The 23,340-nt window shown below is 52.0% G+C and overlaps 1 protein-coding gene across 6 annotated transcripts; it reads right to left on the reverse strand.

Moving 5' to 3' along the window:
* Positions 1–1,211: 1,211 nt before the first annotated feature.
* On the reverse strand, positions 1,212–16,741 carry SPI1 (Spi-1 proto-oncogene). Of its 6 annotated transcripts, none has more exons than XM_058688933.1 (6): positions 16,372–16,741; positions 13,462–13,561; positions 3,367–3,554; positions 3,144–3,263; positions 2,358–2,520; positions 1,212–1,933 (listed from the first exon to the last, which is right to left on the reverse strand). In XM_058688933.1, the coding sequence occupies exons 1-6, from the start codon at positions 16,504–16,506 to the stop codon at positions 1,614–1,616; spliced, it is 1,026 nt and encodes a 341-aa protein (XP_058544916.1). In that variant the 5' UTR covers positions 16,507–16,741; the 3' UTR covers positions 1,212–1,613. The 6 variants fall into 6 exon arrangements, with proteins under 6 accessions (XP_058544916.1, XP_058544917.1, XP_058544918.1 ...); XM_058688934.1 differs by having other exon boundaries at positions 16,462–16,738; XM_058688935.1 differs by having other exon boundaries at positions 13,462–13,558; positions 16,462–16,736.
* Positions 16,742–23,340: the final 6,599 nt, after the last annotated feature.

A 23,340-nucleotide genomic window follows, 5' to 3' on the forward strand; every position in this document is an offset into this window, starting at 1 on the left:
TAGACACGGAATCCATTCTTTTCTGCCTCTGTGGAGTGCTTTCTAACTACTTTTAAACTGTATTGCATTCCCCTTGGCCTTCTTAAAGAGGACGGAACACCATTGACCCTCTCTTGGGGCTTGGAACCCTGAGAAGGGAGGTCACAGTTTCGCTCTCGGGGCAAGGATGTGTTTGGGGGTGTTTGCACCGATGCTAATGGCCCCGGAGTCCGGGTTCTCTGAGGCCTGCTGGCTGCTTTGGGCCGTTTACTCAGTCCCAGGTGGTCTGTTCCCCCCATCTTGCTGTGGTTGCAAACAAGACGCTTCTAGGCTCATCTTTTTCTGTTTCTCCCTTGTTGTGGACTAGAAGCCAGAGAGCACAAGACAGCAGCTATGCACTAGGGTCCTGCCAGCATGGATGCTGTGAGGACGCCTTGGGGCTTAATTCCTGCTCCTGGCCGTGCTCCACGGCACCCCATTCCAGACACGTTGAGCCTTTCTGCTCCACGCTGATCTAGCACCCACGTGCAGTGGGATCTGGCCCGCCCCTCTCCTAGCTGTGTGACCTTGAACAAATCATTTGACCTCTCCAAGACTCAGTTTCCCAATCTATAAAATGGGGTGATATCCGACTCTGCTTGTCAAGGTTGACATGTAATAAGTGGCCAGAAAATCCAGTGTGGCAGCCATTATCACTAATCGTCCCCACTGGGACCATAACCTGAAGAGTTTCAGCCTCACTGGGGCATTTTTAAAAGCCCACTTATCGGGGCGCCTGGGTGGCTCCGTTGGTTAAGCGTCCAACTTCAGCTCATGTCATGATCTCACAGTTTGTGAGTTCGAGCCCCACGTCGGGATCTGTCCCGACAGCTCAGAGCCTGGAGCCTGCTTCGGATTCTGTGTCTCCCTCTATCTCTGCCCCTGCGCTGCTCATGCTCTGTCTCTCTCTGTCTCAAAAATAAATAAAAACATTAAACAAAAAATTTTTTAAAAAGCCACTCATCAGGTGCGGAGGACTTTTTAATGATTTATTCCCCTGATAACAACCAAGGACCTGTCGTTTCACCAGCCCTGACCCCTTGCCAGGCGCTGTGTGTCATTTGTCCTGATGTCCCTACCCAGCACTGGCAGTAAATGCCCAAAGGACATATGAGAAAAAGAGAGATCAGACGGGGTCGCCCAGACAAGATGCACCAAAAAATCATAAAGGAGACTCTGTGCTACGAGAGGACTCACTGAGAATAACTTTAATAACTGTTCCTTGAGGAAGCTAACGAGGGAGAGGTGTGGGAAGGGAGAAACGCTTAAGAAGGAGGGTTCAATTTATACAAATCTGATGACTTTGAACTCCCAAGGAAGCACCCCAGGTTGTACTAAGCAAGGCTGACCCTTGGCTGCGGTCAGACGCCCAGGTGGCCCCCTGGAGCCGGGGCTGGAGTCCTGGTGGGAGGTGAGGAGAGGCCGTGGGTAGCGGGCTTGGAGGAGGGAGTGGACGGGTGAGTCAAGGCCCGGCCCGCCACAGTCCTGCCCCTGGCCCCTGGGAGCTTGCCTCCCTGTGTCCGGGCCGGGCGAGGGGTTAATGCTATGGCCAGCGGGGAGGCCTGGCGGGCCCAGAGGGTTCTGTGGGCCAGGGCTCAGTGGGGCGGGTGGCGCCGCTCGGCCAGGCTCCCGCGGCCCAGCACCTCCCCGCTGAACTGGTAGGTGAGCTTTTTCTTGACCTTCTTGACCTCACCCGTCTTGCCATAGTTGCGCAGGGCGCGGGCCATCTTCTGGTAGGTCATTTTCTTGCGGTTTCCCTTCTGGATGCCCCAGCGGTGTGCCAGCGCCTCCTTGTGCTTGGACGAGAACTGGAAGGTGCCCTTGTCCTTGTCCACCCACCAGATGCTGTCCTTCATGTCCCCGCTGCGGAGCAGGTCGAGCAGGAACTGGTACAGGCGGATCTTCTTTTTGCTGCCTGTGGGCGGGAGGTGGTCAGTGCCCCAACACGGGCACCCGCCCTCACCTCCCCCTGATGTGGGTCCCCTTGGGGGTGGCTGGTCACTGGGGAGGGACTGGTGGGGGGGGTGGTCTACCGAGGAGTGGGCTCCCTCACCCCACGCCTGGCACTCACACCCGCTCACACCCGTTCACACGCAGCCCGGAGAGGTTCAGACACACAGATACCCTCCCGGGCTCGGTCACAGAGATGCACTCTCATCGACACACGGAGAGGTACAGATGGTCTCAGATGCAGTGCGCACTTTAGCAAACGTTGACACGCTCACAGATACGGACACCACACTCAGCTCTGTGGTGTGACTGCTGTGCCCTTGGCTGGGGTGCCTGGGGCACATCTATGGCCAGGGTCCGGGCTGGGCCGGATGGCGGGGCCGCCCTACCTGTTTCCCCATGCAGGAGGCCGGGCCCTGGCTCCAGGCCATCAGCCTCCCCGTCAGACACCTCCAGCGGGGGGCTCTGCCTCTCGCCCTCCTCCTCATCCGAGCTAGGCTGTGCCGGGGACAAGGAGGGGTATGGGAGGCACATCCGGGGTAGGTAGGAGACCTGGAAAGGCAGGGAAAGTGGGTTGAGGTCAGTGAGGGCCGGTTCACAGCTCAGAGCTGCTGAGGAGGGGCCATCTGAGCAAGAGAAGTGGGAGTAAAGAGGGGGGCAGGCCAGCAAGGGGCAGAAAAGTTTGGGAGAAGGCTGGGGAAGTTGGAGGTCAGTCGGGTTACAGGGGTCAGGCAGGGTCAACTACACACAGGGAGTGGGCTGTGGGGGACCAGGGGCTGCTGGAATCAGGCCCTCCCTGGGCTCCCAGTTCAGGGCCTCGTGGCCAGGGGAAAGGGCACCCTTTCTTCATATGCGCAAAGGTGCCATATGGCCTGGCATTCTTGGGATCAGAGGTGGCAGTGAAGAGGGGCCAACGGGATGGTCGGGGATGGGAGCGACCGGGATTTAATAAGTGGGTGAACAGTGAGAGAAGGGCCAGCAGAGGTCAGCTAGGGGTGGTAGAGGTTAACGGAGGTCACTGATCGGGGTGGGGGTGTCCGTGGGGCTGAGGAGGGTCAATAAAGGGGGTCGGTGGAGGCCAGTGGAGGTCGGTTCCAGCGACTAGGATCCACGAGGGGCCGGTGGATGGGGATCACAGTGGGGATCAGGAGGGCCGTTGAGGTCAGGCAGCTCACTGGAGGGTGGGAATTATCGGGGCTCTGTCCATCGCGGAGCCGGAGGAGATAAGGGTGTGGGGTCACGAGGTCAGTCAGAGGGTCAGGAGGCAGCCGTTGGGGCTCCGGCCGCCGTTGGCGCTGTGGGGCAGGAAGCCGAGTTGAGTAAGAGCCTGTGTCAGCTTCCTGTGAAGCGCCGGCCTCACCACAGGCCGGGTCCCACGGGAGCCGCGGCCGCACGCACCTGGTGGCCGATGCCCGCGTGGGCCGTCGCCATGGGGGTGTCGAGCACGTGCATCTGCTCCAGCTCCATGTGGCGATAGAGCTGCTGCAGCTGGGGGGGCTGCACGCTCTGCAGCTCCGTGAAGTGGTTCTCGGTGAAGCTCTCGAACTCGCTGTGCACGTGGTGCGGGTGAAAGTCCCAGTAATGGTCTGCAGGGACGTGCCGTGAGCGCAGGGCGCGGGGCGGGAAAAGGCGACCACAGTGGAGAAAAAAGCGACGTCAGGCCACAGGGGGCTGTTAGCACAGGCCGGGCCGGGCTCCGGGTTGACATTCATTCGCCCCCACCCCCACCTCGCTATTTACCATCCCCATTTTACAGAGGAGGACACTGAGGTGTGGCAAGGCCGCATAACATGCCCGCAGTCAGAGGCCCCGTCGATGGCAGGCCTGAGCCAAAGCCGGCATTCCCGGCAACCCTTTTGTCCTGTGTCCAGGCGGTCACAAGGACACGGGTCCTGGCTCTGCCGTTCACTTTCTGTGTGACCTCAGGCACATGCATGGGCCTCTACGGCCTCAGCTGACTCACTTGTAAAATGGGGATAAAAGTGACTGGGAGGATACAAATGAGTTCACATTTGTAATAACTCCCAGCCCCAGAGCAGGCCCTCAGGGGGTGCTGATTCCCTCCCTCCCAGCTCCTGTGAAAACCGGTGGTTCCTGAGCCCGTAGTCACACAAACACGGGTCTTGTCACATGGCCCAGGTGTGATGACAAAGTCACAAGGCTGACATTCCTCACACACCAGAACTTGCCCAGGCCCACGGTGCTGCCCCTTCAAAGCCATGCCCTTGGACAGCTGCGTCTGTCTTCCAGTGAGGTTACCAGGACTAAGGGCTCTCCTGGAAACTCCCCCATAGGTGCTTTCAGAGTCTGTGGTGGGGTGGATTTGAGTTTGGGGAATAGCCACATGCCATCGGAAGCCCTGGCTTGGGACTAAGACATGGTTTCTCTGGGCATCTTTTCCAGGAAAAAAACCAAAAACCTGCCACATGTCTGTGGAGTTTCTGGGTACGGTCTGGGGTCCAAAAGAAGATGTGGTGATAAAGCGACAAGAGACAAGTGCACAGCCCTACATGGGGACCACCACCAGCCCCGTGTGTGTGTGTGTGTGTGTGTGTGTGTGTCTATCTTCGTCCTTTTTTTCTCACATACAAGCACATACTTATTTACTCACACGTCCCAAAAATATGTGTTTTTTTGGCTTTTGAATGGTTATCAGAAGACTTGCTTTCTAATCTTGCTCTGTGGTGGCATTCCTGTGTGACCCCAGACAAGCTATTTTATCTCCCTGATCCTCCAATTCCCCAGTCTAAAAGTAGGGACCCGACTGGGTAGTGAACCCACAATCCAGGCAGCCCACACTCCCGCCTCTACAAGGCTACATGGCACAGAAGAGAGAAGGTACACGATGTGGGAGCCAGACAGAGCTGGGTTCAAATCCTGCCTCTGCCATTTTCTGTCGTGTGCTATTGGGGGGGGGTCATTCCACTTCTGTAAGCCTCAGTTTCCTCATCTGTAAGATGGGGCTAATAATTATACGCATCTCATAGTCTCGTTGTGAGGGTTAAATGAACAAACGCCTTCAAGGTGCTTAGAATAGAACCCGGCACGAAATTAGATCCAATAAACATTACCTGTTACTAATACAATTAATGTGTTATTCTAAAGAACCCGGATTAGCACTTGAGCAAGTGGCAGATACTTTCATATATATTTATTTCCTCTTCTTCCTCCTGTTTTCTGCCATCTCAGTGGCCCAGAGAAATAGTTTTGGTGAGCCTGGCTGCCACCGTCTCCCAGAGGCCAGAGCTGGGCCTCAGCATTGTACCATGAGGACAGTGACTGGTTTTGTCCTCGCCTTATTCCCAGTGCCTGGACACAGCAGGCACTCAACGAACATTTCCTGAATGAGTGAATGAATGAATAAATGAATGAATTCTAGTCCCCTGAGAACTCTCCCTGACTCTCCTCCACAAAATTATCTAAACCTGAAGGGAAAACAAAACAACACTTAATTTGTATGTTCATCTTGCAGCGAGTAAACAGGACCCAGAAGCTCTCCCCTTGCCCAGGACAGTTGGCTCTGTGCTTTAGAGATGGGCTGTTTTGGGGGCTCTGGGATTTGGTGAGCCAATCCAGGCTCCTCTCTAGAGATAGATCAGCCCTCCGGCCCCACTCTGGCCCCTCCCATTTTCACCTCCCCCACCCTGGGCCGAACTGTCCAGATCTTGGCACAATGCTTTATCCTGCCCACCGACCTCCACCCTCAAACCCACTATGGTTCCAGGGTTCAGGGGACCCCGCATGCCTGCAACCTTCCAGGTGTGGAGTGAGGGGCCCCCGACTGCTCTTTCCCTCCTGCTCCCCACCTCTCCTCTAGCTTCGCATGAGACCCATGAGCTCATTCTTGGAATCCCAGCCTGAGGCCAGCATTTCCCATGGAGGTCTCAGTACACCTTCACCAGAGTCGCTCTGGGGGGTTTGGGCCCCTCCTTGGAGATCTAGTGAATCAGAAGCGCTGGGAACTGGAATTTAACGGGCCCTAAGGAGGTTCTTGCACTCACTGACACTCTGGAACCCTGCCCCAGGGTCCTCTGAAAGCTGCAAATGGGACTCTTGAGCTACAATTAGTTTCAAAAGGCCCAACGGAAACCTCGCCTTTACCCTTGATTTGGGTGTTCAGGCAATTATGTAATAAACGCTGTCTGGTAGACAGAAACGTTCTGAGTATGGGGGCCTCTGAAGGGACACAATACAAGGAAGCCTTCATAGTGCGAAAGTCAGCACTCTTGGGCTCTTTGGACCTCATTTATAGATGACTTCACGAACGCATTGCTTTATCCCTATTTGTCCCTTCAGTGGGTTCCCCGGGTCATCCTGCACCATGCCTCCTTAGCACAACACTGCACCTCAAAAGAATATAATTCCATTTGCATATCTGGAGTTAGTTCTGGACCCTCCTTTTTATAGCCTATTAGGCCACCCAGCACACAGTAGGCCTCCATAAATATTCGATCAAATGATCCATAAGAGTTAGCTTTTAACATGTATTTTTAGGTACTGGGCACTATGCTAAGTACTTAATCCACATTTTCTCATGAATCCTCACCCCAACTCTGACAAGGTGGCCACTATAGTATGATCTTTCTTTTGCACACGAGGAAACAATGACTCAGAGAGATTAAGTCCCTTGTCCACAGACAGCCATTGGTAAAGTCATGATCCAAACCCACCTGTGTCTGCCTCCAGGGCCTGAACTACCAGTATACCACACAACTTCTGAGGAACAAGACTATTAATTAAAGCTTTAAGACCGATGGTGGCACCGACTTTATCGACTGCTCTTATGCACCTGTCTACCATCATCCACCCCTCACCATCATTCATCATCCGTCTTCCACCCATCCATCATGCATTCATTCATCCATATTCACCCGTCCACCCATCAGTGTCTGTCATCCACCCATCCATCATGCACCCACCAGTTGCTATCCATTCATCATCAATCATTCCCTTCATTCATCCATCCATCATCTAACCTGCCAGCAGTGACCCCATTCATCTTGACCTCTCATTACCTGGGACCAAAGTCTTACCCACCCATCTCTATTCTTCCTCAGTATATTTGGTGCTCCTAATACCTGTATGTCACCAGGACAAAAATAAAGTCATATTCAAAACAACACACATACTCAAAATTAAAGCCTTAAGTGTCATTCAGTTGACTTTATCTCCTCAGAGCAGGAATCCCAGCCTTAAGCCCAGGGTTCTCCCCAGGGGAGCAGAAGTAAGATCAAGACAGAGAAGGAAGATAAGGAATTAAGACAAGGGCTGATAAAAACAAAATAAAACAAAACAAACAAACAAAAACCTTCTTAGGAAATCACAGACCACTGGACAAGGGGTCCTGAAGCCCAGCCTTCCCGCACATTGTTCAGATTAAGGGAACCGGAAGCCCCAAGAGTGGAGAGCTCCAGGCTTCATCATACTTGTCACTCTCTACTTTGTATCCTAATTATTAAAGTTTTCGTTATTCCCCCTGTTAAAATAATAAACCTGGTAGGACTTGTGTTTTATTGATTCCATAGCACCTAGCAATGTGCCTGGTGTACAAAAGATGTATATATTTATTTATTGTATATATTTATTGTATATATTTGTATATATATTTGTATATATTTATTGTATATTTTTTGTATATATTTATTGGATGGATAGGTCCATGAGAGATGGATGGAGGGTTTGGCAGGTGAAGGGAAGGACGATTGGAAAGCTGAACAAGTGGAAGATTAGATGGGTGTGAGAACACATCAGTGGATGGGTGCACGGTGCGTGGTATGAAAGGATGGAAGAGTTCATGGAAAGATGGAAAGATGGAGGGAAGGAGTCATACGTTGGAACTCTGGTTCCTTCACCAACCCCACTGCAAAGAGCAAATCCTATCACATCCATTGCGATGGCTGTTATCAAAGAAACAGAAGCTAACCAGTGTTGATGAGGTTGTGGAGAAACTGGAACCCTTCTACACTGTTGGTGGGAATACAGCATGGTACAGCCACTGTGGAAAACAGTATGGGGGTCCTCAAAAATGAAAAATAGAACTACCATTTTACATCATGTATATTTTACCACAATTAAAAAATAATAATAAATAGTAAACCTGATGAGCCGTGCCTTCAAAATCTATCCTGAATCTGTCCACTTCTTTCTCTCTCTATTGCCACTACCTTTGGCCAAGCCGCCGCCATCTCTTGCCTAGATTATGCCAGTAGTCTCCTCCCAGTGCTTTCTCGCTGTTCTGATTGTGATCTTCTCTCCATCTATTCTCCCACAGCAGCCAGAGTAACTTTTTAAAAAGCTTATTCAGTGGAACCAGTAAGTGTTAGGAGAAGAAGGCACTGAAAACTTGCAGGGAGACAGAACTAAAGTAAACAAGCAGAAAAACAAACAAAAACAAATTAGTCTACATTCAAAACAGAGGACATAAAAAGGCATCCAACTTCAAAAGAAAAACTCTAGTGACCAGAAGATAGAGAAATGCTTTCAAATTCTAAGGGAAACAGGATTTTCAGCCTAGATTTCTATACCCTGTTAATCATAAAGATATGAGCAAAAAGCAAACAAAACCGTACCTCCCACAGTCTCCCAACGTCTCTTAGGAGACTGTTGTCAGAAGAATAACAACTCTTGGGGCACCTGGAGGGCTCAGTCAGTTAAGCATCTGACTCCTGATGCTCAGATCATGATCGGCTCAGGTCATGATCTCACGCTTCGTGAGTTCAAGCCCCGCGTCGGGCTCTGTGCTGACACTGCTTGGGATTCTCTCCCTTCTATCTCTCTGCCTCTCTCTCTTTCTCTCTCAAAATAAATAAATAAACAAATAAACATTGGGGGGGGGAGGAAAGAATAACAACTCCTATCCATGTTACATAGCACTCGCTATGTGCCAGGCACGGTTCTAAGGATTTTACATACAGTGACTCATTCAATCCCTACAGCAATCCTATGAAGTAGGTATCATTATGAAGAAGTTGAGACCTAGAGAGGTGAAATGTCTTGCCCACGATCACCCCAGATAGTAACGGGGAGATGGGGTGTGAATCCCAGTAGCCTGGCTCCAGGAAGAGGGCACTATCTCCTTGCTAGCCTGCCCCTCATTCTCTTTTTCAAGGATGAGCAAGTACAGGTAGTCAAAGAACACCATATGGCTCAGCTGTGAGTAATCTTCACATGGCCATACTCCTGGAAAATTCAGATACTGATGTAACAAGAGTTACTGTACAAAGAAAGACAAATACTGTATGATCTCACTTATATGTGGAATCTAAACCAAAAAACAAAACCCCAAACTTATAGACAAGGAGATCAGATTTGCGGTTGCTAGAGGGCCAGGGCCAGGGTCATGGGAATTGGAGGAATGTGGTCAAAAGGTACAAACTTCTACGTATAAGAGGCACCTGCCTAGCTCTATTGGAAGAGCATGTGACACTTGATCTCGGGGTTCTGAGTTTGATTCCCACACTGGGTGTAGAGATTACTTAAATAAATAAAACTTACAAAAAAAAAAAAACTTTCTGGTTATGAGTACTGGGTCGCAATGGTGACCACAGCTAGCAATGCTGTATGGTAGACAGTAAAACCTTGGTTAGCGAGCATAATTCGTTCCAGAAACATGCTTGTAATCCAAAGCACTTGTATATCAAAGTGAATTTCAAGATCATGTGACATTCAGTGTCACGTATGACTCGTATTGCAAGACATCGCTTGTATATCAAGTTAAAATGTATTAGAAATATTTTCTCGCTTTGTGGAACACTGGCAGAACAAGTTACTTGCAGTCCAAGGTTTTACCGCATTTGAAAGTTGCTATGAGAATAGATCCTAAAAGTTCTCATTACAAGGAGAAAAACTTTTTTGTATCTATATGAGGTGAGGGATATTTCACAATATCTACATACGTCAGCTCATTATGCAGTACGCCTTAAGCCCGCACAGCATTGTGCATCAGTTACATCAATAAAATGGAACAAAGTTACTGTATAATCATTTGGGTATGTGTGAAGTGTGGGTGAGTGTGTGTATGCTCTGAATGACTACAGAGCCAAAGTCTCATCTTTCATAGGACAAGATGAAAAATTCAAGCCAGACTCATCTCCACCCAGCGTATAGAAGGAACCCATTAAATGCTTATGAGTGAATAAACGAATAACGTACTAAGTCTCTCTTTCATATCTTCGTGTGCACATTTACTTAGTGCTGTGATAGAAAGACTGGACAACTAGCTTTCATCCATCCCCGCCGGGCCACTATGTCATGAAGAAGTGCCGATGATAAGCTTTAGTAAAAAGCAGCAGCTTACAGAATAGCATGAGGCTACGATTCCATTGTGGGGTGAGCAGAATGTGCATATGTGTGTGTCTGCACTGACAGATGTACAGGAACATAAATGTGGAATAAAACGTCTACAGGGATTGACTAAGGTGCCATCAGTGGGGAGGAAAGTTGGGAAGAGGGAAATATTTTCCTTGATAAAGCTGTTGTTGATTATTTTAATAATCAAAAATTAAAGGTTTAAAATTTATTTAGATTTTCACCACACACACACACACACACACACACAATTCAGATCATGTCATTCCCCTGCTCAAAACCCTCCAATGGCTTCCCATTCCCATTGTTTGTAGGATAACACCCCAACTCCTGTCATGGCCTTCAGGCACTGTGTGATCTGTCCTCCGCAGGTCCCTCCGGCTTCCCTTGGTCTCCACTACGCCCTGCGTGCCCCGGCCACCCAGGCCCTCTCTCAAGGTCAATGCTACATTGCATTTGCAGTTCTCTCTACCTTTGCGTGCGTGTTCCTTCTCTTTACTCAGATTTCACCTCAACTGCCCTCCTCAGAGGCCTTCCCTGACCACCCGAACGAAAGTAGCCCCTAACACAGGCACTCTGCCTTATGTTACTTTGCTTTTTAGAAGACTGCTTATTGCCTGTCTGCTTAGTTGACTGCCGCCTTTTCCCTCACTGGAATGTAAGTTCTGTGAGAGCAGTGGCTTTGTGTGGCTTGCTTATCACAGAAACTCCAGTGGCTAGAATGGTGTCTGGCCCATGGCATGCAATCAGAAGCTATTTGGTAGATGGAAAAATGGGGGATGAGTGGGCCTGAGGAAGGATGGTAAATGTTGGGAGGATGAGTGGGTGGCCGCAGGGGTGAGTGGTGGAAGGGGTGGGTGGCTGGTTGGTTGACTGTCACCTAGGTCAGTTGAAAATGACGCAGTGGATCTGTCACAGAGCCCTCTGTGTGTCTCCCACTCTCCCAGCTGCTTCCTCTCCCCCAACTGGGGGAAGGAGTAAAGCTAACATACTCTGACCCGAAAGCTCACTGGGCCTTGTGCTCAGCCCCTCGCACCTTTTGTGCCTTAACTCAGTGAATCATTACACCTCTACGGGGTCAGTGTTTCCATGCTCTCACTTCCATATATGAGGGAACAGGGGCTCCCAGAGGTTAAGTCACTTGCTCTAAGGTCACACACACTGGTGAGTGATGGAACCGGGATCAGACCCAGGTCCAACCCCAGTGCTTTTTTAATAAGTTCAACCACCTAAAAAAAAGGCTAAACCCAGAGGACATGCAGGAACTAGTGAAGAATGTGGGGTGTCTCTACTCTTGGGTCTTCATTAGGAAAGGACAGAACAGGTGCACAGATCAGCAGAGATGCCCAGATGGGCGATGATGGGGCAGGGGGTGTGTGTGGGGTGGGGGAGCAGGGTGTAGGGTGGGGAGTAGGGGCCAGGACACCCATGGACTCCAGAGGAGTCTCCGAAGGAATCGGGGCATGACCAAAACAGGGTGCTCGGGCATCTAATCAAGAGTCATTCCTAGAGCCCCAGCCCTGATATAAGGGACCTGCCTGGGCACCGAGCCAGGAAAGCGCAAGCACTTTCTCTAAAGTGCTCACTTCATCAGCCCCAGCCCCTGGTCTAGCTGGTTTCTAGATGCGTGCACACACCCTCATATTACAAGAGGGGACACTGAGGCTGCAGCGGGCCCAAAGGAAATGACCCCAAACCCAGTGAAACTGACTGGAGGTTAGGCCAGAGGGGAAAAGGTCCCTAATGTCGGAAGCAGTCCCAGGCCGCGCTGAGTTTGCGGAGACCTGGCCGTCCTGCTGCCTGGAGCCACCAGGGGGAGCCAGTCCTCAAGGCCAGAGGGACCTTCTCGGGTCCTGAACTGTTAGGGGCAGGGGTCACCAGTGCTGGTCTCTAGGTCACAGAGACCCACCCTTGATCCTGGCTGGGGGAGATGGGAGGAGGGGGTGGGTGAGGGAGACTTTCTCTCTAAATTGTCTGGCTTTTCCACAAAGAGATCGTTTTGCTTGCAGAATCATAAATGAGCTTTAAAGGATGAAAAAAAAAAGGATGCTTTACAACCTTCCTAACCCTGGGATTCTGAAAGAAGTTCCCCCATGAGGGCTGGAGGCATATCTACCACCTACTTCCAGGACATGGCCCCCAGGTGTGGCCTGGCAGTGTGAAACCTTCCTCCGCTGTGGCACCCGACCTGCCTCTCCCTCTGGGGCTGCGGACACCCCAGTGCCTGGCCTGCCCCGGTTTCAGAATCCTAGAGAATCCCCCAATGAAGACCTGCTAACTAGGCCTTCTCACTTGGGCTCAGGGGTCCCATGGAGACACCGAGATCCCCTTTGGGTGTCCTCTCACAGTGCCCTGTCCAGGTGCCAGCCACCTAATGCCTGTCCCCGTCTACCCTGAATTTGCTCCAAGGTCGAGGCTGGGCCGGGGGATGGGCAGCAAGACAAAAGGACAAAAGGACCCACACTCCGTCGTCACTCCCACCCCAGCAAACTGGGGCTCCAGCCCCTGCTGAATGAGGGGGACCTCAGAGCCTTTCCCTTAGTGAGCAGTTCTCAAACAGGGGTGATTCTGCCCCCCAGGGGACATTTGGCAACGTGTGGAGACATTTTTGGTTGTCGTGACTGGTGGTGCTTCTGGCATCTAGTGGGTAGAAGCCAGGGATGCTGCTAGACAGCCTACCATGTACAGGGCAGGCTCCCGCAACAAAGACATTCTCCAGCCCCGAATGTCAATGGAAGTTAAGGACACAGCAGGGAGCAGAGCCGCCCCACGTGGAGTTCGTTCAGGGCAAGGGGGTGAGGACAACAGAGAGGATGAAGGGGCCTGGGGGGAGGGGGAGAGGAGAAAGCCCTGGACCTGGAGCAGACAGACTGGGTTCCACCCACCGGCCACGTGACCCTGTACAGGTCACTTAGCTCCCCGAGCCTCCGTTTCCTCATTTGTGAAAGGCCACAAGGACTGGACCAGACGATAAATGTGGGCGAAGCTACCCTCATGCCCTGGCACACCAAAGATGCTCAATAAATGCAGGCTGGGGGTGTGGGGCGTGGGGGTTTAGAGTAGTAAGCTCACGTCCTTTGAAAGCTAGTTTAATCCAATTCTCAGGATCCCAAAGAAGCCATCCCTTCTCCCTCAGTGCCCAGGCCAGGCTGGGGACACGGGGGCGGGGGAGGGCCCTGTACTCACCACTGTGGCTTTCTCCATCACTGCTGAGATAGGGGTAGTATTCGTGTGTCTGGCGTTGGTACAGGTCCGTGTCATAGGGAACCAGGTCTTCCGATGGCTGCTGAGAGAGGAGGCAGTCAGGACTCGGATGGTGGCGGGACAACCGCAGTCAGGTTGGCAGCCCCCGGTATGTTGGGGCCACACCACCCTCTCACACTGAAGGGACCACATCAGGCCTTCAGCCCTCTCTCTGCCTGACCTGGGAGAGGCCGCAGTGGGGACAGGAGAGCAAGACCCTCGGCTCCTGCAGAAAGGGGCTGACGGGGACCCCCCAAGGTCAGAGGTCAAAGGAGGACCAAGGCTGAGAGGAGAGCATGGCCTCCCCGCAACCCCTCTCCTGCACAGCCACACTCCACACGGACACCTGCACCCCAGGTCCCCATCTCACACAGGAACTCTCACATCCACACCTCCAAATGTACAGACGCTCCCGTGACACGCACACTCCCACGTGTGAACTCACACCCACAGTCTACCCACGCTCACCTTTGCCCTAATTCTACAGGTCACTCACATTCACACACACTTGTGGTCACACTCACACGCACTGTTGTGCACTCACCCTGTAGGCACACGCAGTCACTTGAATTACCGCACGTATCCTCACACTTGCCTTCAAGCACCTTAAACACAGGCTCATACCCACACCGTCATGGCCGCGCATGCTCCACTTACACACCCACCCCCATAGCACACATGCTTGTCCTCCGGCCAGTCTCCACAGCCCACGCCCGGGCCCAGGCACCCTCATGATGACCAGTGGCCGTTCACACTCATGGATTGTATAGTGCTCTCCAGGCAGGCTCAGGGGCCATGGGCCAGCTAGAGCCTTGGTCCTCTCCCTCTCCCTCCTCCGTCCTCCTTCTGACACACCCACTGGGATATTCCCTTCCCTCCCCTCCCCTCCCTCCCCTCACCCCTCATTGCTCCCCCCACCCCTCCCTGTCCTCCTCTCCCCTTCCTCCCACTCTAGCCCCTCACTCCTCCCTGTCCTCCTCTCTACTCCTCCCCCTCCTCCCCCTCTACCCTCACTCCTCCCTTTCCTCCTCTCTACCCCTCCCCCTCTTCCTCCTCCCCCTCCACTCCCCACTCCTCCCTATCCCCCTCTCCCTCTCCTCCACTCCACTCTTTCCTCTCCCCCTCCTCCCCCTATACCCCTCACTCCTAGCTGTCCTCCTCTCTACCCCTCCCCCTCTTCCTCCTCCCCCTCCACTCCCCACTCCTCCCTATCTCCCTCTCCCCCTCCTCCACTCCACTCTTTCCTCTCCCCCTCCTCCCCCTATACCATACCTCACTCTTAGCTGTCCTCCTCTCTACCCCTATCCGTCCTCGGCCTCCCCCCCACGCCTCCCTGGCCTCCTCCCCCTCCTGCCCCTCCAGCCCTCGCTCCTCTGCATCCTGGTGCAACACAGGGACACGCACACGCAGAGTCTTTACAACAGTCCTCAGGCCTCTCCCCACCCCCGCAGTGTGCGCGCAGGGATTGCACAACAGTTACTCAGGCCCTCAGAGCTTGGGTTGGGGGCCAGGGCTGCCTTGGGAGCCCACCTTCCCAGGAGTGCTCCCTTCTCTGAGGGGTTTGGCATAGCAAACCAAGAAGCTGTGCCTCCCGCCTAGCTGTGTCTGGAGTTCAGGGATTGAGAGGTCAAGGGTCAGAGGCGCTGCGGTCCAGCTCCTGGGCCTGTGGCTTTCTTGAGGCGGGCTTGGCTCTTCCTGGGACCACCTCCGTCACCCCCTGCCTGCCCCCTCCTCTCCTTCTTGGTGATGGGTGGGGGAGGGTGGGACAGGCCCAGCTCCAGGGCCGGCTGGCCGGGGTGGTCTGTGTAGGCCAGGAGCCCAGCACTGGGTTTCCAGGCAGCCTAGCCCAACAGCACGATGTCAGGCCTGGGGTGCCTCCCTGGGCCCGCGGCCTGACTGGGGTGGGGTGGGGGGAGGGAGCAGCCTCCAAGCCGGGAAAGCTGAGTCAGGTGGGCAGGCCCTGCCAAACCCTTCCCGTCTCTCCCAGGGCTCCCCACCCTCGCTGAGTGGGGATGGGGTGTGAGAGAGAGAGGGGTCTTCTCTGAGGGGCCCAGGTCTGCATCTGCCTGAGGCTTTAACTGTCACAGACAGCAGGAGTGATGGGGACCTGCCCTTCCCCTCCAGGGGTCCCTTGGGACTCCTGCTGCTTCACCTCTAGTCTCTGCCCCAGCCTCAGCCCCCGCCCGGAACTCCGGTATCCACTGACCAGGTCCTGTCCCGGCACCCTTGCGCTGAGCCCCAGGATCGGCCCAGCTCCAGCGCCTGCCCTCCTCTCCCACGCCCTGGCCAAGGCACCAACCAAACTGCCGTCCTAGTCTCTGCTCTACTCATTGCTGCCGCCCAGCCCCTGCCCCTGCCCCTGCCCCTGCCCCAGCCCCAGCCCCTGGGGAGAGCCGGTCCAAGGCCCAGATCTTTGGGTCAACAACCATGTCCCCTGTGCCAGGCTCCAGACTGGGCACCGGGAACCCAGACATAAGGCGGCCTTAGTCTCCAAGAGCACCTGGGGCCGTGGACTGAGACATCTGGCCTGTTGCCTCCTGTCCTTTAAGCCTTTACTGTCCTGGGGACTGGCTTCCCCCCACACCAGTCTCCCCATCTCCTCCTCTGCCACCTCTCTGCCACTGCCCTCACCATCCCCACCCCGACACCCTGCCCAGGAGCTTCGGCCTGCCACCCAAGCCCCTAAAGCACCCAAGTCTATAAATAACCGTTCAGGCCCCACCGATCACAGCCCCACCATGAGCCCAGCCCTCAGCCCGCCAGGGCATGCTCTGAAGAAACCAATGGCCCCCTCGCTGGATCTCAGACTAGGAGCTCCAGGGAGGAAACACCAATTTCCCACTGATAGCTAACCGGGAGGGCAGCTGGCTGGTGGGTTGGAGGGCAGGCAGACTGGCGTCTGAGGGCCGAGGGTCGAGCCAGTAGAGGAGTCCCAGTACTCACAGGGGGGACGAGGGGAAACCCTTCCATTTTGCACGCCTGTAACATCCAGCCGATCTCCTAGCCGGTCAGGTCCCCTGCTTCGGTGGGGGCCAGTGCGGAGCCCCTCAGGATGGGGCGCCCCGTCAGGGGCTGGGACGAACTCAGGGCGGGCGCAGGGCTCAGGCCTGCCCCATGAGCTACAGGAGCCCTGGGTGAGCCCCCTCCCTTGACATTGCAGGGCCAGCGCAAGTTCCTGATTTTATCGAAGGGCCTGCCACTGGGAGATAGTCCCCTTGGGGTGACATCACCGCCCCAGCCCGTTTGCATAAATCTCTTGCGCGACAGGAAGTCTCTGGCCGGCTGGGGCAGGTGGTGCTCCAGGGGCTGGCCTGGGAGGCTTTGGGGGCCAGGCCCCCTGCCCAGAGGAAGCTGGAACTGTGAGGGGCGGTCTTGGAGGCTGGGGTGGGGAGAAAGAGTGGGAGGGAGGAAGGCCAGCTCTACCACAGGGAGGCCATTGCTGCCCCCACGCCCTGCTGACGCCCCCTAACCCCTAACCCCACAAATGCCCAGTGCTCTTGAGACCCCCATGTGGCCTTCAGTCACTTGCTTGGGGTCAGAGCTGGTGGTGGTGGCTACTAGGGGCCTTCACTTTCTGGGGTCAGCCTGGCTGGCTGAGAGATCTGATCTAGCAGAGTGCCAGGCCTGGCTCTTCTGGGTCCAGGGTCCCCAACACTTATGTTCTATCCAGCCTGGGGCTGGGCTCTAGGGCAAGGTCCTCAGCATAGTGCTATTTGTCCTTTCCCTCTGAGTTCCTTCACACCAGCTTCCCTTCCATCAGAGGATGGTCCTGGGTCCTTACGCCTTCCCCTCCCAGTTTCCCAAGTACCACTTCTTCCAAATCCCTAGGGGCTCTATTCTCAGCCCAGATTTCTCAGTTTCCCTACTCCTTGCCAATGCCTGAATGTCAGTCTAGTCTTCCCAGTTTACAAACCTTTCTTGTTTGTCCATCATTCATTTTCCTACCATTCTATTTTTTTGTCTATATGTGTCCATCCATCTATCCCCCCATCAAGCCAACCATATGTTTATTTATTTATCAGTTTATCTAGCCGTTCATTTATTCTTCCATTTACTTGTTAGTCTATTCATCCATCCACTCATCTGTTTATCTATTTGTCCATCTAGCCATCTATATGCTCATCTGCTAGCCCATCCATCTGTGATTGACCCATCACTTTATATTTTCATCTTTAAAAAATTTTTTTAATCTTCATTTATTTTTGAGAGGGGGGGAACAGAGAGAGAGGGAGACACAGAATCCAAAGCAGGCTCCAGGCTCCAAGTTGTCACCACAGACCCCGAGGCAGGGCTCAGACTCACAAACCGCAAGATCATGACCTGAACCGAAGCCTCCTAGGCACCCCTATATTTTCATCTGCTTATCCACTGTATATCCAGCTCTCAATCTGTTCATCCACCGGTCCATGCATCCACCCGTCCACCCATCTACCCATCTACCCATCCATCCACCGATCTACCCATCCATCCATCTATGCATCCTGCCAGTATTAACTAAGCTCCAGGCTCTATGCTGAGTTATGGGAAAGTAGGTAAGTACTGGACAAGATCCCTGTCTTCAGAGAGCTCCTGATCTAGTCTGGAAGCCAGGGATGAATAGAGACATTTTTTGATCCATTGACCTCTGGTGAGTCCACTTCGCTGCAGAAGAACTTCTTGAGCATTCTATTTCCTCCCACGTGTAGTCTTACCCTCCGCTTTATATCCTCTTCCCACTAAGACTAGCCTGCCTCTTCCCATCAGTGGAATCCCAAGCCCCCAAGTGTTTCTTCACTGGCAGCAAAGACCAGGGATTCACAAGGTCTAGGTTCACCGTTAAATCTATTTCACTTCCATCTTCACTGATTTTTTTTGCATCTGTACTTGGGACTCTCCAAGAGGTCCAGGTCACAAGTCCTTAGGACTCCCTCGGAACATGACCAAGGCCCCTCCCCAAGAGTAGGGGACAGGCGGCTGACTTGACAGGAGTTCCATTCCTACTCCCCATTTCCCCATCAAGAAGGCCACGTCCCAGCTGACTGCATGTGTGTGGGGTGGGTCTACCTCATGAGAACCAGGTCCTGCTTGACATGTTCATTCTTCATTCATTCAGTCATGTCTTGGTTTGGTTTGTTTATATGTTTATTTGTCTACTAATTCTTTCATTTCATCACTTTTTATTGAAGGCCTTCTATGTGCTGGGCCTGGTAAGGGGCACAAATATGAAGAGAGCACGTCCTGGGCCCCCAGGAGTTCACAGGCTTGCAAAGAGAACACACAGAGAACACACATGTTAAACAGATAGTATGGTTCTTTCAGGGGGTGGGGGAACAAGAGAGAGGTGCTACGTGCATTGGGGAGCGATTATTTTGGTCTAGACGACAGGTAGGGAAGCATGCAAGGGAAGAGGAGTGTCTAGCTGAGGAACCATCCTGGGCAAAGGTAAGAAGGTGGAAAAGAACAAAGGAACAGTGAGCCTTCGTCCTGTGACTAGAAACAAGACAAGAAAGCAAAGAGCCTTGAGTGTCAGGCCACGGAGACTGGGTTGCATCCAGGGATAGACGTGGAGCCTTTGCTGTTTGTAAGCAGGGAGTGTGCTGCTCATTTCCATCGGTGCAGGCAACATGCTGTGTCAGCTATGTGTTCCTGAGGCCTGAGTCTTGAGGGGCCCCAGGAGAGGAAAGAGATTCCATTATCCCAAGTCTGGCCAAGCCCAAGGGGCCTGGATACAGAAGCCCCAAAAAGATCCAGGGCCCAAATCTCTAAAAGTGGGGAAAATGACTCTCACTCTTTGTGCAGTAAGTCACAATATCTGTGTCCATTTGAATACCAGCAAGCCCTCTTTACCCTTCCTCCCACTTCCCCTCCTCCCAAAATGTACCAGAGGCCTCCTCCCTAGACCTTATACCCCCAGGGATCCGCTGTTATTCAAAGCCCTCGGAATAGTAGCACCCAGATTCTAAGCAATTCGGACCCAGAAGGGTCTGATAATCAACCACCTAGGATCTCGTAAAAGGGTGGGGAGGACACTTTTCTGAGTGCCCAGCACTGTGCTGGGTCTTCCACCCTTGTGATCTGACGTAACCAAGACAACGATCTGTTAAACTGAGGCCCAAGAGGTCAGTGACTTGCCCAGGGTCAAGTGTGTGAGTGGAGAGCTGGGGCATCAGATCGGCCTTTTGGGTCCCCGTGGGGAAGGAAGGAGCAGAAGGAAGAAGGGAAAAAGGCTGAGAAGCCAAGCACGGAGGGGGCAAGAGGGCAGAGAGGGGGGAAAGGGAGGATTGAAAAGGAAGAGGGGAAAAAAGGGGAGAAAGAGTAAAAGAAGGAAGCAGAGAGAGGTGAGATAAGAAAGAGAATAGGCAAGGGGGTGGAAGAGGAGGGCAGAGGGGAGAGGGAGAGGAGAGGGGACAGCCTCCTCCTCCTCCTGCAGGGGAGCAATGGGCCCAGAGAGGGTCCCCGACTTGCTGGAGGTCCACAGGATGCATCATACCTGGGCTGTGGCTCTCATCCTCATCAGTAAGGAATGGATCTGAAACCGAAAATCTTGGAGGCTCCAGGGAATGAGAGGAAAAAAACCCACATTTTAAAAATTATTTTATTTTTTAAATTGGTAACATAGGCACATGGTACAAAACTCAAAGGCACAAAAAAGGGACACAGCTGCCCAGTTCTCCTTCCAGAGGCAACCCTCCCCGTTACCTGATTCTTGTGAATTTTTCTAGTAGTCTGAGGAGACACAAAAAGGCAGGTATACTATTTTGAAAACTTTACACAAAAGGTAGCACCCTAAACACATGGTACTTACCTCTGGTTCTATTTTTCCCCTAAATCCATTCCACGCCCAGACGTAGAGAGCTGTCTTATTCTTTTTAATGACTATAGTATTTCACTGTTTGAATGGACTCTAATTTTTTTTTTTTTTAATTAAGCTCTATACCTGACATGGGGCTTGAACTCATGATCTCGAGGTCAAGAGTCATGTTCTACCAACTGAGCCAGCCAGGCACCCCTGGACTGTGATTTTTTTAATGTTTATTTATTTTGAGACATAAAGAGAGAGAGAGAGAATGCTAGCGGGGGAAGGGAAGAGAGAGGGAGAGAGAGAATCCTAAGCAGGCTCCACACTGTCAGTGCAGAACATGACATGGGGCTAGAACACACGAACCACGACGATCATGACCTGAGCCGAAATCAAGAGCCAGACACTTAACCAACTGAGCCAACCAGGTGCCCCTGGACTGTGATATTTTTAAATCACGAGAGATCTCATTCATATAAAAGAGTACACAAAACGTTTCTGTATAGTTTAAGGAGCAAAAATATGCTATGTAGCCTCCATCCAAGTCAAGAAATAAAACCTATCCAGCACTCTAGAAGCATCCTCCAAAGGTCCCCTTACAGATCTCTCCCTGTGTCTAGAAATAACACTATTCTAACTTTTTTAGTAATTATTTCCTCACTTTTCCTTACAGTTTTGCCACTTACCTAAACATCTCCGCAGTTTAGCTTTTATCTTAGCAGACTTTAACCTCATATAAAAAGAATAATGGTATAAATATTCTTTCGGGTCCTGCTTCTCTTTCCTACCTTCAGGTTGCATGTAGCCTTGGTCTGTTTTCATTGCAGTATAATATTCCATGGTTAAAAATCTTATTTAAACAGTCTTTCATTGATGTGGACATTTGGGTTGTTTCCAGTCTTTTGTTGTTACAAATCATAATACAATCTATAAAATTTTCTAGTTTGCACATATCCTAGTGTGTGTCTTTTTTTTTTTTTAGGGAAGCTAGAGGGAATATAGGGAAGATCTGAGTTACACGTTTCCTGGGCTGGATGGACTGGTAACACTGACTCAGGATGTCTGCTCTTATGCTTTTTGCTTGTCTCTAAAAAAGCACCGTTCAACACAAATAACAGAACGTCACTTTCTGCCTTCGATGAAAACAATGTAGGAGAAAGGCCCACTACTGTGGAAGTAAATGTTTGAAGGGAAGTTAAATGCTATAAATTCTCCTTTTTCTATATTTAATTTTTCAAGGTTAATCTTGATGGTTAAGAGATTGGTACTAGAAAGAAAATCACTACAACCGGGACGCCGGGGTGGCTCAGTCTGTTGAGTATCCGGGTCATGATTTCGGCTCAGGTCATGATCCCAGGGTCTTGGGATCAAGCCCTGCATCGGGCTCCATGCTGGGTATGGAGCCTGCTTAAGATTCTCTCTCTCCCTCTCTCTCTCTCTCTCTCTCCTCTGCCCCTCCCCCAACTTGTGCACTCTCTCCCTGTCTCTCTTTAAAATAGAAAAAGAAAAAGAAAATCACCACAACTAAATGGAAGCTGAATCAAAACCCCGTGACCTCCTTATAGACACTAATAAATAGTATCAGAAAATCTAAAATAGAAATTAAAAGCCCTTCAATTATAAGTAATATTGAAAATGACATATCTGTCATATTCTAACTCACTGTAAAAAAAAAAAAAACCAGATACTTTAGATCCTATAACATAGGTGCACAGGAATTTTTGACTCCCTTCTTTTGACGTCAAAGGAGATGTGTTTTTTTTTTTTTTTATCAAGTCCTAATTGATGCATAGTACTTTATTAGTTTTAGTTGTATTGCATTTAAACAAAATTTTTTTAGGGGCACCTGGGTGGCTCAGTTGGTTGGGCAACAAACTTCGGCTCAGGTCATGATCTCACAGTTTGTGAGCTCGAGCCTTGTGTCAGGTTCTGGGCTGACAGCTCAGAGCCTGGAGCCTGCTTCCGATTCTGTGTCTCCCCCTCTCTCTACGCCTTCCCTGCTCACGCTCTGTGTCTCTCTGTCTCTCAGTAATAAATAAACGTTTAAAAAAATTTTTTTAATGTTTATTTTTGAGAGACAGAGACAACATGAGTGGGGGGGGGGGGAGGGGCAGAGAGAGAGGGAGGCACAGAATCGGAAACAGGCTCCAGGCTGTCAGCACGGAGTCCAATGTGGGTTTCGAACCCGTGAACAGTGAGATCATGACCTGAGCCAGCTGGACACTTAACCAACTGAGCCACCCAGGTGCCCCTAGTTGTACCGCACTTTAAATTTTGAGATAGAGATACGTCCTATTGCCCTCGATGAAAGTTGTAACAACTTTCCCTCCTACCAGCAGCATATGACAGTGTTATTTACCCACTCCATAGGACACGTGGGCAGCCCTGTGGAGTGCCAGGGAGGCCAGGCGGGCCTGGGTGGTGGAGGGCCAGGCGGCCCTTTGCCCTCATTGGACTGGGCTGCTGAGGGGGTAGACTGGGGACTATTGCAATCTCAGGGTGAGCAGGCAACAGGAAACGTGGGTGCTGCGTCCTCGAAGCTGACAAGACCTTGAACTTGCAGATCCCTTAACCTCATCCCAAAAGAGCTCTAAAATAAGGGAATGGCGCCCCGTCCCCACAGTCCCAGCAACTGGTCTCTATGGGGACTGACAGAGTATAGGGGAAAACTGAGGCCTCAGACCAAGCACTGGGAAAGTTGACCAAAAAAAGCTGAGCCCGTGTACAGAAATGGCCGTCTTGCAACTTCCTCTCATGGTTGAGACACTGGGGGAGGCTCCTCGGTCCCCAGTCTGTGTCGCCTGGGCCCCTCAGAGCTCCCCAGCACTGGGCTGGCTCTTTAGGGCCTGAGAACCTCCAACAAATATTTACTCAGGGCCTCTGTGGGCCAGGAGACCCAAAGAGGCAAAGACTCCTGCCCTTGTGGGGTTTGTTCTGGAGCAAGAAAGACAGGGCTGAGCACGTCTTTGAGGGCATCTCACTGCAGGTTAGCAGGTAACAGCACTATAGGAAAAGAGCGGCCAGCTGGCTAAGGCAGGGCAGGC

This window comes from Neofelis nebulosa, chromosome 10 (genome assembly GCF_028018385.1).
Source record: "Neofelis nebulosa isolate mNeoNeb1 chromosome 10, mNeoNeb1.pri, whole genome shotgun sequence".
Taxonomy (NCBI): Eukaryota; Metazoa; Chordata; class Mammalia; order Carnivora; family Felidae; genus Neofelis; species Neofelis nebulosa.

Bases quoted from the DNA above. Each gene is read 5' to 3' on its own strand.
- SPI1 (XM_058688933.1), bottom strand. From the start codon at position 16,506: ATGTTACAGGCGTGCAAAATGGAAGGGTTTCCCCTCGTCCCCCCTGTG. The intron at 13,562-16,371 runs GTTAGCTATCAG...CTCCTCTCTCAG, and splicing joins ACCAGCCAGCTGCCCTCCCG to CAGCCATCGGAAGACCTGGT. The intron at 3,264-3,366 runs GTGCGTGCGGCC...CCTGCCCCACAG, and splicing joins ACGCGGGCATCGGCCACCAG to CGCCAACGGCGGCCGGAGCC.